General features: G+C 35.5%; 1 protein-coding gene across 1 annotated transcript; it reads left to right on the top strand.

Moving 5' to 3' along the window:
• The first annotated feature begins 4,596 nt into the window (after nucleotides 1-4,596).
• Nucleotides 4,597-12,887, top strand: LOC107792122 (protein ACCELERATED CELL DEATH 6-like). Its single transcript, XM_075231394.1, has 4 exons — nucleotides 4,597-4,938; nucleotides 5,368-5,729; nucleotides 12,637-12,733; nucleotides 12,861-12,887. The coding sequence occupies exons 1-4, from the start codon at nucleotides 4,597-4,599 to the stop codon at nucleotides 12,885-12,887; spliced, it is 828 nt and encodes a 275-aa protein (XP_075087495.1).
• The last annotated feature ends 2,065 nt before the right edge of the window (nucleotides 12,888-14,952 follow it).

Below are 14,952 nucleotides of genomic sequence, written 5' to 3'. Positions count from 1 at the left end.
TTGGTGCCGAAACGAGCAACTCACTACGAGATAACGTCTTAGCTAGGATATGGGACCGAGAACCTTTATTTTTTTTGGGGGGGGGGGGGAGTTTCTGATTTGGTGGGGAAGGGAAGGGGACGGTTTTTTATGTAGGTATAGCGCATTTTATTAAGACGTTATACTATAGCGTCTTAATAAAAGGCGCTATACCTTCCCGTCTTTTCAACTTCAACTATAGTGCCTTTTAAAAAGGCGTTATACTTAACTGGGCAAACGGTCATTAAGGTATAACGCCCTTTAAAAAGTCGTTATATATATATATATATTTCTACACGGTTCTTTGAGCGGAAGAGACATGAACACTTGCTCTAAGGGAGTACGGTCCTCTTACTTTTCACCTTGTCCTTGTAATGCAAAACTAAACATTTTTTTTGTCTTCGCTTCCCCTACCAGGAGTACTTTTATGGCCCTTCAAAAAACCATCAGCCTTCGTTTCTGCTGTACTTGCTCCATCGTGCAACCGGGGAATCGGTATGCCAATCCCATTGCTCAGATCAGGTCTTATGGTCTACTTTACCGCGAGTCCAGGGGTAAAGGAATCATATTTACGAGCATCGTTTTGCGTAAAAGAGTTCATTGTTGGCCACATACCACCTGTTCTCGACGGCAATGAGCCGCGATCTAAACTCCAGTCTGTGTTGGCGTAATCTAGCTGCTGCAGCATTGAGCCACCGCCGCTGTTCCAGTCAACAGAAGACGATGGCCCAGAAGTACCATTTGGTGCCCAACCCGGACAAGAGTCCAAGTGAGGAAGCTGCAGCAATTGTTTGTGTCTGGGATATATGCACCTGTGTTACTCCACAAACTATTTCCCCGGCTAGATCCTGGTGATTCGAGTGTGCCATTGCTGGAAACAAATTGTTCTGGATGCGGGTGCTGTTGATAATGAAGTTGGTTGTACAATTGGTTAGTGCTGACACCATTCATGCTCAGGCTTCTTGTGCACGGAATATGTGGAATCATACCATTGGATGTCATTGTTTCAGCAATATTACTAGGATACCACGACACTGCTGTTCCTGGAGGAGATGAGCTTAGATTTGAGGTGGGAGTGTGCCTGGCATTGACAGACTGGGGTCATTGCATGACTATAACTGGTTCTCTCTCACAGTTCCTATCTGTAGATTCTTCAATTCATTTCCAACAGCCACATAACGAGCTTCTGTCTTGGGGTTGGAGGTGATGCCTGCAAAGAAGATGCCAAAGAATAGGAAACAGAGGGATTTGATCCTCCATTTGGACACCTTTTATCAACAGGTACTGACACTTGTGGTGACTTGGCCCAGTCCAATTTTGGCGGAACCCTTTTCAGCAATGGTATGTTTTTGCTCCCACGATCCAAAGGAGGCCCTGCTGCGGCAGCAACTTTAGTATAATTGAAGTCTTTCTCATCTCTCTTTGCTGGTATTGTACTAGATAATGAAGGTTTTACAGGTACTCTTGTTAGAATGGCAATTGGTATTCTTCTGGCTTGGACGGAACAGAGGCGGGCTCCTGCTTTTGTGATCTCAAAGTCTCTTCAGCCTTTTCAAGATCACCCTCGCAGGCAACTACTGCTCTTTCAACCTCCTGCTTGGAGCACTTATATCTAATTTCCATGTGCGCGATGCGAGCAAGCTCTTCTGATATGTCACGCTCACCGCGTAGGCTCGCACAGTAGCTCAACGTCAATCTAGAAGTTTTATTTCATGGTCTTCTTTTCGATTTTAGCCCTAGTATAAATATAACTCTTAGACTCATTTTTCAAAACTTTTGATGATTATTTTGACATTATTAAGAAAAGAAAAACACTTTAATTATTGAATTCTTGATTTTCCCAAGGTAATTTAATTTCTTATTAATATTTCTTCTTATTTTAATAAAATTGATTAGTTTACTATTCTAATTCCAACATTCTTCGTTTTTATAATGGGATTGTGGGGTTGAATGGCTTACGGTCTCGATGACGATTATCATGTTAGTTTCATTCAACAAATATCTTTATTTGCCTTAATTTGCATTATTCTTAATTATTTGTCAATTAGTTTCAATTGCAAGCCCTAGAATTTATATTAGATATTGCATATGTTTTCACCTATGCTATCAGTTGGTATTAGAGCTTTGGCTCTTCGAGTATAACAATACTCAGAATCTTTTAGGGATTTATAAAAAAAAAATAAAAAACAAAAAGGATATAGTAAATAAAAAAAAATAAAAGAGAATACCATTGTTGCTTCAATCTTGTGATTGCTTTACTTAAAAGAATTGTAACAGATCGACATTTTTCACTTAAACAAATGAAGTACTTATAAATACAACATAATATATTACTCCATTTTCTTTTTTCTTTAATCAGACACCTTCTGATGTCAAATTACTTAACACGTTCAGTGTAAAGTGTTAAATGAGGTTATCAGACAACCCCTAACATACCAAAAAAGATGGACAATAGGATGGAATCAAACACCAAGAACCATAAGGTCACCTAACTGATACAAGTTAATATTGACTTATACCAGGTAACACTATAACAATAAAAAACACCTGAATATATGGCCATGCTATTTTCCAATGGAAATGAAAATAAACAATGAAAGCTGTTACCTTTACACTAAAGATGAAGCAATTGTATGTTATTTTATTGATGACAATGTCTCTATTTATATAGATTACAACAGTAGCAAGAGTCCTACAAATGAATGGGATAGAAACAACTTCCTATTCATTCAAAATACAGATAAGAACACATAGATAAGGATATATATCACTAATATTATTTGGTGTATCTCTTGTTTTCAGATATTCTGTTATTACGCTCCCTCAAGTTAGGAGTGGTGTCAACGACTCCTAGCTTGTTAAGATGTCGTTGAAAAGGAGCCTTTGTAAGAGCTTTAGTGAGGCTGCCTGCAAGTTGGTCAGCTGAGTGAACATGTACAACTTGAAGTTGCTTCTGCTGGACTTGATCGCGAACAAAATGGAAATCAATTGCAATGTGCTTCATTCGACTATGGAAAACAGGGTTCTGACATAGATATGTGATGTTTGGTTATAATTACATATTTTTAGTGCATTACTTACCTTATATTTTTGGGCTTTAATGCTATACTATACTATATTTGTGCTTAATTGAGTCTATTTTATGTGTAGGTGAATTGGAGATGAAAGTAGAAGAAAAAGGAGACATACAAGTCGAAAGCGTGCGCAGGAGCAGTGAATGAGAGAACCTGGCGACGCCAGGCTTGAAGCTGGCTTTAGGCTGGCTTTGCAAGGCTAAAGCCAGGCTGAAGCTGGCGTTAGGCTGGCGACGCTAGGCCTGGGTCCAGGTCCAATCCGAGTTATGAAGACTTAATTCGCTTCCGGGTTTGACTAGGACTTGTCCTACATGTTTAGGTCTTTTTTCACACATATAAATAGACCTAAAAATGCCATAGAGGAAAGAAAGACCGGAAGAGAACATATCGGGGGAGAACATACTTGGAGAGGATGCTTTTGAGAGGAAAACACAAGCACAGAGCCGTCGTGGAGGCCGGAATTTATTAAGTTCCATCTTTCTCCCACCAAACTTAGTAATTTTTATGTTTCTTTGTATAATTTGTTGTTTGACTACCATGTCTATGTCTAAACTTCACGTTCTAGGGTTGTCAGATCTACCCCAGTTCGAACACTAGATCCCCTTATGGATTCCTCCCCCCCACTTTCCACTTAAAAGCAAACTCTGGATGTCATCATAGTGGATATTGGAAGATCAATACAAGTTTTCCAACAAGGAGTTTATAATTTATGTGATCCTTATTTGTATGGAATTCATAAATTGTTGTTAGCCTTGGCGAAGAGGAGGGATGACATTTTTCTTGAGAATTGAAATATATATACTTTCCTTACTAAGTAGGATATTGTTTTTGGGTAGAACGCATGGAAATGATACTAAGGACCGTTTGGCCATAGATTTTGTCAAAATAAACTTGGGTTTTATTTGACAAATACATGTTTGGCCATAGATTTTGCCTACATTTTGGCCAAATCACAAGCCCCAAATGCCAAATGCCAAATCCCAAAACCAGCTCAATAGCTGGTTTTGGGCCAAAATATCACTATTATATTTTTTAAAAATTTCTCCAAACTTTTGTATTTTATAAAAGAGCCCACCATTTATTATTTTGTAACGATGTTGCTTCGTCTTCTCAGTCATCTAATAGTGTATCATGTAGTTCATTATAAAAATAATAATTTTGTATTAAATTTATTTATGTTTAGGATTATGGTTTGCGATAATATAATGAATGTTATTGATAATGGTACTGTTAGGTATTTGTGATAGTTTTTAGAACTTGTGGGTATAAGTATGTTTCATGTTTTTCAAAATCAAACTTCACCCAAAACATATGTCCAAACACATTTTCATCTTCAAACTAAACTTCAACCAAATCAAATTTTTCAGAATAAATTTGAAAATTTATGCCCAAACGCTAGCTAAGAAAGGAACTAAGTCTGACAAAGCAAGTAGATGAGTTTGGGTGGAATCCTCTCCATTTCGCGGCTTACTTAGGGTTTAAACTACCAGTGAGGACATTATTAATGGCGAATAAACATATGGCTTATGGAACTATTAAAGAAGAAAATAAAACACCTCTGCAATTAGCTGCCATCAATAATAAAATACAGGTAGTGGAAAAAACTATAGAGCAGTGTCGAGATTCCTTGGACGCAGACACTAGCCAAGGCCAAAATGTTCTTCACATTGCATACGCGAAGAAGCATAGGAAAATGATAAGATTATTCCAAGAACAACTCTGGCACAATAACATCTTTGAGCAAAGAGACGCTGATGGGAACGTGCCCTACAAGGTTACAGGGAAAAGCATGTCGTTTCAGTCTCACCTTTGCTGGGAAAAATTAGATCGCAACGATATCAGATTGGTAAATATTTGTTTATCCGATGCTATTTTCTTTTTAGTCTTTTCCTATTAAAAACACTTATGAGTTAGTTTTACAACACAAAAATTGCATACTTCTTCCGTTTCAAACAGGAGAGATACTTCCCATTTTTAGTTTATTCTAAAATAAATGACACATTTCTAAATTTGGAAATAATTCAACTTTAAACTTTTTATTTTACTCATTTTACCCATAATGAAAAGTTTTTATAACCACACAAATGTCTTGGTGCCACAAAATTTTTAACACCACAAGTTTTAAAAGTCTTTTTTTCTTCTTAAACCTCGTGACAAATCAAACTACCTCATTTAAATTGAAACGGAGGGAGTAATTCTTTTTTTTTAAAACCACAATTGAGATATACACTTATAACTCATAAAAGTAATTAGAGATTTTTAACTCTATTTTCAGGAAGAATTAGATGAGAAGTGGTTCAAAGGACGCATGGAAGTATGGAAAGAAAGAGCAAACACACATTTGATAGTTGTTACACTTATATTAACCGTTTCTTTCGCGGCTGGCTTCACAATTCCTGGTGGTTACGATGGTGTTGATGATCCAAATAAAGGCATGGCAATCATATCCAAGAAAACAGCGTTCAAAGCATTCGCAGTAACAGATACCATTTCCATGATATCTTCGACAGCTGCTGTTTTTCTGCATTACCTTGCAACTTACGAGGAAGAGAACAAAAGGTTGAATCGTTATGTAGTTGCTGGCGTCCTTGCCTTGGTTGCCATGCTAACAATGATGATAGCGTTTATGACTGGCTTGTACGTTGTGCTACCTTCTGCAAGCCTAGCTATATTTATCTGTGTCATTTGCTCTTTATCGCTTGCCGTTTTTATATTTATTTTGGGTAGGAATTTTTGTGATTCATTTCAAGATAAAATGAAGAAATATTAATTACTGAAACCTAATGAGTTCTTGTCAAAAAAGTCGTCTCTTTAGTTTCAAGCTTTTTAGCTGTTTAATATTTTTGTGAAAGCATTAAGTATATCTTCCTTGGTTTATCTAGATTGATTCTCTAGATCCAAAAGAAAATTGTTTCTGCCATTTTTTCCTCTCTGTCTTGCAGGGGCGAAGGTACATAGCCCTAAGGGCGGTCAACTGACCACCTTTCGTCGAAAACTTACACTGAATATATAGGTGGAATATTAGATTTTAATGGTATATAACATATATTGAACATCCTTTATCGGAATTTTATTTTTACGTATTTCAAGTTTGAACACTCTAAATGAAATTGTTGGCTAGTTTGATAATTGCTTACCATAAGTTTTATTTGACGTTCTCCGACCACGTCACTATCTATCAAGCTCCGCCCTGAAAGTAGGAAGCGAGGGTGTAGTCAATTGCGCACGAAAGCCATTGTGCCTTTGTGCATCCATTTTCTGACTTGTTAGCGCTGTAGCTAGAGGGCTTATAGTGTCTGAGTTATTTGCAAGTCATGTCAGTGCAGGTACAGCGTAGCATCATGGTAACGTTAGTTATGCTACTTAGCATTTTCTATATTGAGATAGTTTAAAGACTTGCCTAAACTGCATCATTCAGAGTTGTTTGCAAGTCATGTCAATGCAAGCTCAGCGTAGCAGCATGGTAGCTTTAGAATGAGTAAGAAAATCTGCCAAACAGAGAGTACTCTCAAGTGTACACTGAGAAATTTGCTGAGAAATGCAATACTACTACCAATATTAGTATATTACATGACACATATATAAGGTCTGTATTAAAGCTGCTGAGTTCAACTGAACTTGCAGATTATATCATAAAACAACCTCTGAGATCGAGCGGTATGTCGAGGGCAGTTGGAATCTTTCAACTCTTAATTAGAGATCTTTGTCACACCTCCTTTTTCCGAAGAAATAGGAGTTTTCGCCAATTAGGATAATTTATGGGGTCCCAAGTCACCGGTTTATTTTAAATCCCAAACCGAGGAAATTTGACTCTGTTTTAAAGTCTGCAAAACGAAAAGACCGGGTAAGGAATCTGTTAACCCGAGAGAAGGTGTTAGACATTCCCGGATTCCGTGGTTTTGCACAGTCGCTCAACTATTAATAATTGGCCTAATTATATGATTTTATTAGATGTTTAAACCTATTGTGCATTTTTAACCTTTTAACCGCTTTTAATATTTATGAAATTCATTTGAACAAGTTGCGATGTCACACACTTGTTGTTTTTGTACATATTGCGAATCGCGCCACGTGAAACGCTCCCGCGATTTGCAACATGTTTTTTTTTTTAATATTTAAAGTTATGGTCGAATCACGTGAAATGCACACTCGAATTGAGATTTACGTATCGTGACTATGCCACGGGAACCGTACCTATAGTCACGATCATTTATTAATGGCGCCTAAAGTAAAGTATGATATTCGAATATTATTCATTCTCTATGTTTGAGAATAACTGTAAAAGAAGCAGATTGATTAAGCTATTACTATCATAAGAAATGGAAATGAACATAATAGTCAACCATCATAGCTCAAAACATTGGGTTCAACATCCTGCAACCTAATCTTGTTTAAATATTAACAATGAACCTAAGTAAATGAGAACTAGATGAATTTGCCAATTTTCAGGGAATACGTGAAATAAGAGTTAACAAATTACATTGCAGCGAAAATCTGGCACGAATTATACAATTACTGAGTAAAGGAAAAGAAAAAAAAAATCTTAAGTCATTCTATAGCATCATGTCTTCACGAAAACAGCCTTTTCTGGACCATATGCTTCCTTTTCCTTCACTCCTGATTTACAAAAGAATAGCCACTGGGCTAGCTTTGCAAACCAGTCTCATGGCACACAACCAACAATCAAACAAAATAAAGTTTTAATCAAATGACTATAAGATCGGCTTCTAATCAGTAATATCGACAATTATGTTAACATAAAATTATACACAAATCTTTACCATAATGAATCACATAGACTACAACTTTAACAGTGAAATTGTACAAATAAACACTTATCTTTTCAAACTTTGAGTTTCAGCAAGTGCCATTTAATTAGTCCACTTACACTCCCTTTGATGGCTTCAAGAAAACAGAGTAATCCTTAGATATAACTCCCTATACCTCCAAATAGGGGTGGTATGTGGGCCGGTTAGGACCGGAACCGGCCTAGGACAGCAAGCCCACATGAGCGGTGGGCCTAAACGGTCCTAACCGGATAGGACCGGGACCGTGGGATGGTGGGCCGGTCTCATAGGGGAGGCCCGCGAGACCGTTTAGGACCGGGACCGGCTCAGAAGTGGGCCGGTTCAAGCGGTCCTAAACGGGCCCAACGGATAATTTTTTTAAAAAGATTGACCGTTTGACCATTTAAAAACTAGTCGTTTGGTCTGCCAAAATAGCCGTTGGCTATTTGCAAAATAGCCATTTAACCCTCCAAATTTTGTTTTAACCCCAAACTTTTTATAATTACACTTTTTCCCTATTTTCAACTATAAATACCCCCTCATTCTTTCATTTTTCTCACAAAATCATCAATCTCTCTCAATCTCTCTCTAATATTCTTCTATAATTGCTTACTTAATTGTTACAATTTGTGCAAAATTGTGAAGTTGGTGAATTGAAGTCTTCAAGTCTTCAACGATAATTATTTTTCAACAAGTTGTTCGTCAATTCGGTAAACTCGTTCCAACTCTTAAGTTTTAATATTATAGTTTTGTTTGTTTTATTTACTTTGCTTGATTAATTAAGATGGCTTATTTCTATAAAAAAAAAATATTTAGTAAAAATAAGGGAATATCCAAGAGTGGTGAATCTAGTGGCCAATCTGTTCCTCCTCCACTTCCTCCGGCTCCCCGGCCGAAACCTGTTACTCGTCCTACACCTCCTATTCTTGATAGCGATAATAGTTTATTACAATTTACCAAGAGTCAATTTTGCCATAATATTGCACCCGGTGAACAATTAAACCATGAATATATGAATGCTCTTTATGGTAATCCAACTATTGATGAAAATGATGATGAAGAAATAGATTTTGATGAAATACAACCGGATGACGATACACCCACTAGTCCTACTCCTGAAGTTAACCCAACTAATAATAATTCAAATGATCCCCTGTCTGACCCTCCTGTTACTGCCCCTACTTTTTCTAGACAACCTTCTAAACGGGCAGAAACATCTCTTGTTTGGTTTTTTTTTACTCAACTAAGAGGAAAAAAGGGCTAAGTGTAAAACTTGTGGCAAGGAGTTAGTTTTTAAATATGTTGGAAGTCGGGTGGGGGGACGGGAAGTTTGACTAGACACATATTGTTATACCCTCAAGATAAAGCTAGATATTTTTGTATGAAAGCTTTGGTCGAGGGGACAAGTACACCTAGTCAGGCTGACCTTAGTATGGAGTCAAATCAATTTTAACCGGTGGTATTTTATATTATGATCCAAAAAAAGATCGGGAAGAATTGACAAAAATGATTACTGTTTTGTGCTTACCCTATAGTTTTCCTTCTAACCCTCACTTTGTGCATTATATTAGAAAAGTTTATAATCCTACTTATAAAGGTTTTCCTCGCACAACCGTAAAGAGTGATATTTATAAATATAAACATAAATATGAACAATATTTGCGCTATTTATTTACTCATATAAATTGTCGTGTTACTATTACAACTGATATTGGTAGAAGTGGTAATGACTGTGATTACCTTACTGTTACCAGTCATTGGACTGATGAGGATTGGATAATGCAAAAGCGCATTATTGCTTATAGAATAATTAATTCACGTCACACAGGGCAGTTTATTTCTAGCACGATTACGAATATTTGTAGATATTTTTGCATTAGTGATAAAATAATGTCAGTTTCAATGGATAATGCTACTAATAACACAAATGTTGTAGCCTTACTTACCACTACACTAAGTCATGCATTTAGTAACATTTTTCATGTTAGATGTATTTGTTATATTTACCATTTAATTGTGGGTGATGGTATGCAAATTTTAAATGTTGAAATTGAAAAGGTTAAAATGGCTCTTAATTGGCTTTTTTATTCAAACCGTAGATGTAGACTTAGAGAATATTTTAAAAGATACAATGAATTTGGCCTAAGAGAAAGAAAGGTTCCTAAACCTTATCCAACTAGATGGAATTACATGTATGAAAGTTTAGTTGTTACATATGAATATAGAAACCCCATAAACTCAACGTTTAATGCTTATGTAAGTGATGATGACGAGCACCTTACAAATGCGGATTGGGCTAATGTTAAAATGCTTGTAGATTTTTTAGAAAAATTTCATATTGCTACAAATGAATTTTCTGGGCAATATTATCCTACTATTTCTAACTGTTTAGTTTATATTGTAGAACTTGCAAATTTGTTTGATCATTTTTCAGAGGGTGGGGAAATTTATCAACTTGCTATTGATTCCACGAGAAAAAAATTTAAAAAATATTTTTTCCTTATTCCCCCTATTTATGATGTTGCTGCATTGTTAAATCCTACTATGAAATTAGGAGGTCCTCAATTTTGGTATGGAACTGTTTATAATGGTTTAGCACTTGAAGATGAGGAGTTGTCTACACTTGTAGACGCAATAGCCTCAATTAAAATAAATGTTCAAACTATTTATAATGCTTATCAAGTTGCATTAGATCATGCTAGACCAAATGTTCCAACTCCTTCTTCTTCTAGTTCTCAATCATCTAAAAGAACTGCAGGAGTAAGAGCACTTAGTGCTTGGGCAGGGTTCAGGGGTTCTCAAGGTTCTAGTACTAGTGATTTTTCACAACTAAATGAGCTTGAAGTTTATTTGTCATAGGAAATTGAGGAAGTGAATCCCGACGGCTCCTTTAATATTTTGGAATGCTGGAAGGACAAAGAAAAACACTTTCCGATTCTTTCAAGGATGGCCCGAGAGATTTTAACTATTCAAGCTTCAACAGTGGCATCAGAGAGCGCTTTCAAGAAAGCAAGACTTCAACTCGGTGATTATAGAGCGTCTATGAAGGAGAGCTTAGAAAAATCAGTACTTTTCAGAGATTGGATCCGTTCGGAAAGAAGAAATTTTGAACTTGCTGAATCACAACCAGAGGTAGACGAAGCTTATGAAGAAATGCTAGCTGAACTTGCAGAGGATGATGCTTCGCCTGGAAGCGATGATGACCAAGCTTCATTTCCGCCACCACCAACGAAAATTTCACCGGACCTTGAAGAATTTATGAAATTTGTAAGAGATACCATGTAAATTAATATGTAACTTGTATTTTGGCACATCTTGATTAGTTTCTTTTTATTCTCAATGGTGGTATTAGCACATTGTTGTGCTCATTCTATATGGGGGAGGAAGACTAAGAAAGATATTGCCATGGTTTTTTAATACTATAATAAAAATATAACGCATTGCTTTGAATATCTCTTTACAATATTTTTGTCTTTTTATATACCTTAAGCTATACATATAGTATAATATAGTATATACTATACTCTCTCTCTCTCTCTCTCTCTCTCTCTCTCTCTATATATATATATATATATATATATATATATATACATAGTATATAAGCCATATTCGATAGTATACATCTTATGATATACTATATATACATCTTAATATAGTCTATATATATACTATACTATATATACATAGTATATAAGCCATATTCGATAGTATACATCTTACGATATACTATATATACATCTTAATATAGTAAGATGTATATATATATATATATATATATATATATATATATATATATATATATAGATAGATAGATAGATATATATCTTAAGCCATATTCGATAGTATATAAATATATATATCGAATATAGCTTATATATATACTATACTATATATACATCTTAAGATATATATATATTCGATAGTATATATATATATATATATATATATATATATATATATCTTAAGATGTATATATAGTATATAAATCGAATATTAATGTATAAATCTTAAGATGTATATATAGTAAATCGAATATAGCTTATATATCTTAAGATGTATATATAGTATAGTATAGTATATATATTATAACGCATTGCTTTGAATATCTCTTTACAATATTTTTGTCTTTAAATTTGAATTAAAAAATTTAGGTGACAATTCTATAATATAATTTACTAGGAATTGCCTTAGATATTTTTATTACCATTTTTTCCCTCTAACTTGTATAAAAATAATTTTAAAAATAGAAAGTTTCCGTTGGGCCCACTGGGCCCGCTTAGGCCCAGGACCGGCCCACTTAACACGGGACCGCTAATTCGTGGTCCCGGTCCCGGATCGGTTCCAACAAGAAGCCCGCGAAACCCGGGACCGCTTAGGATCGAACCTCTTAGGACCGGGCCCGCGAAACCCACTTAGGACCAGGCCCGGCCCACATGCCACCCCTACCTCCAAATGGTTCAGTTAATAAGAGAAGAAGTCAATAACACTAGATTAGAAAAATAGTACTCAAAACAATAGTCATTGCTAATGAACTAACAAAAATACATATGATTCAACTTCTTAGAGATAAAACTTTAATTTATTCAATCACAGACATTGTAGACATGATATATCAAATTTAGAACCAGCTGATCATCACTTTACATGTGGAAGACAGAAAACATAACAATAGCCACAAAACACCATTTATCTCATGAATCCAGTCATTTTAATGAAAGAAATGAATTACAGCTTGATGTGTATACCTAATTCTGCAGAAGTAACACAGAGCTACTAGCAACAAAACAGCAACAGAGAAATCTGATCTTCAAAGCTACAGCTCAACCCAGCGGAATGAATACAGCAGCACAAACGGTAAGTTTTCAACTCAAACAGCTATGGAAAACAAGATATAGGCAGCAACATAATGGGAATGAGAAACAGCTTTGAATTCTGCTCTCTTTGTTTTTTGGTTTTTTCTGTATTTAAATTGGATTTTCAGAGAGTTTTCTTTGAGAGAAATCAGTGAGAATGAGGGAATGTGTGTGAGATTTTTTGCAGAGAATTAATGTGTGTGAGTGAAGGAAGGTGAGGTCTTATATAGAGTATAAGGAGGAGTACTACGGGAGGAAAATGAGGGAGGGAATAAAGGAGGGTGTCAGCTGAAATTTAGGAAATAAAGGCATCTTTTTTAACTGAAAATGGACAGATGTCCACAACAGCTGTCCACTTTCAGATAATTATCTAATTTTCAGCATCTTTTGTTTTTTACAAATTTGGACAACTGTCCATTATCTAGAAGCTTCTTATGTGACTAACCAAAATTCCCTGATTTCTTTCCAATTAAACTCTTTTAGAAACCTCTGTTTTAAAAGGCGTTTCTGGGACGAGCCCTGGGGCGATGGTGTGGGGCGAAAGTCTCAAGAGACGTACGCCCGTGCATTCGGGACGCGTTTTTTTAGTAAGAAGTAAGCCCCATAGACTTTTTCAAATTAAAACAAAATTTGTTGAATTAGTCCTTCATATAATGGCCAAATTCTCAAAAGTCAGTTTGGTAATTACTCAAAAGGTTTAAAAAAGAACTCAAACGTATTAAATTTAAAAGTAAAGACCTTTTTTATTGATTTAAGCCCTAATTCATGGTTTTTCTAATTTTTTATCTTGTTCGGTAGCCTGCTAATATCTCCCAAAAGCAACGAATATTTAATTTTTTTTTACAAATACAAAGAGAACTACATTCTTTTTCATAACAGAAAATTCAAAGTTCAAATTGCAGGTTAATCATCCTTTTTGTTCCTCCATATAGAAAACTTTATTCTTTGACTCAAATTACTTGTGCTTGTAAGTAACGTATAATAGATTGTTTTGATTAGTTTTTTGTGGGGATGGAGCACACATATATATAGTTTTCTTCAATATTTATGCAATTTTACCTATTTATAAATATTTACTGTCATTATATTATTTTATAAAATATTAAAAACTAAATACCTATGGGGCTTACGCCCCACGCCTCGGGACTTACGCACCACTGAAGCATATGTAAAACGCCTCGCTTTCCGCCCACCCCTTTTAAAATAATGTTGGAAACCTATTTTTACTCTTTCTTTTAACCTTTTCTTAAACTAATCCCAAACCCCAAAAATTAAATCACTGCCACCCTTTTAACAGAATTAACTAAGTTTAACTAATAATAAATAACAAACAAAAACTATCATGAATCAACAATTAACTAAACATGCTAATCAAGATAAATGCACAGCCAAAACAACAATTATGATATAACCTAAACCTACGATCCTAAGACTCACTCAAACAAGAAGAACGGGCACTACAATGAATCACCAATTTGGAAATGGAAACAGTGAAGAAAAGGAAAGAACTATTCCCTAGATATGCCACTTAAACCAACTTTGATGCACAGAACCGAGACAAAACAGAAAAAGGAAAATGAAAAGGGAAGGAGAATTGTCAAATCATAGCTTTATTCGACCGGAGAGAACATTAGTAGACGGACATCGACGGTCAAGCTCTTGTCCAAACTCCGATGGCCATGCAATGAGTTAAATTATCATCAATCGATCGCTCTTAACCAAAGCAATCGATTGATGTTGATTTCACACACACGGACCAAAATTTGAAAGAAGAAACGAGAAAGGACTGATTTAGGGTTTCTGGTTATTTTTGGATTTGAAACTAAAGGATTTTGGGGAGGTTTCTGGGGAAATGGGTGAGGGATTTGGACTGAGGGGTAATTAGTTTGGGTCCGTTAGATCAGGTAATGATCAACGGTTGGGATGGAACTTACTAAAACGGTGTCGTATGGTTATGGGAGTGCTGGACCGGGTGAGGACTTATGGGGATTGGGCTGGGCAAATTTGTGGGCGAATTTGGGGCACTGAAATGGCTTTGGGCCCAATTTGACCAAGACCAAATAGACTCCTTATTTCTTTTCTTTGTTTTCTTTGATTTTAGTTCTACAAAATTAATTAAAACCTAAATTAAGTCCTACATCAAATCTAATTTGTGGAATTAAGCATAATATATATTTCTAACATTTGAATAGTTAATTAATTTAAAACTAATCAAAGGAA

Source organism: Nicotiana tabacum, chromosome 15 (assembly GCF_000715075.1).
Source record: "Nicotiana tabacum cultivar K326 chromosome 15, ASM71507v2, whole genome shotgun sequence".
Lineage (NCBI taxonomy): Eukaryota > Viridiplantae > Streptophyta > Magnoliopsida > Solanales > Solanaceae > Nicotiana > Nicotiana tabacum.
Note: the sequence above shows the minus strand (reverse complement) of the source record. Positions and strands in the feature narration are given on the sequence as shown.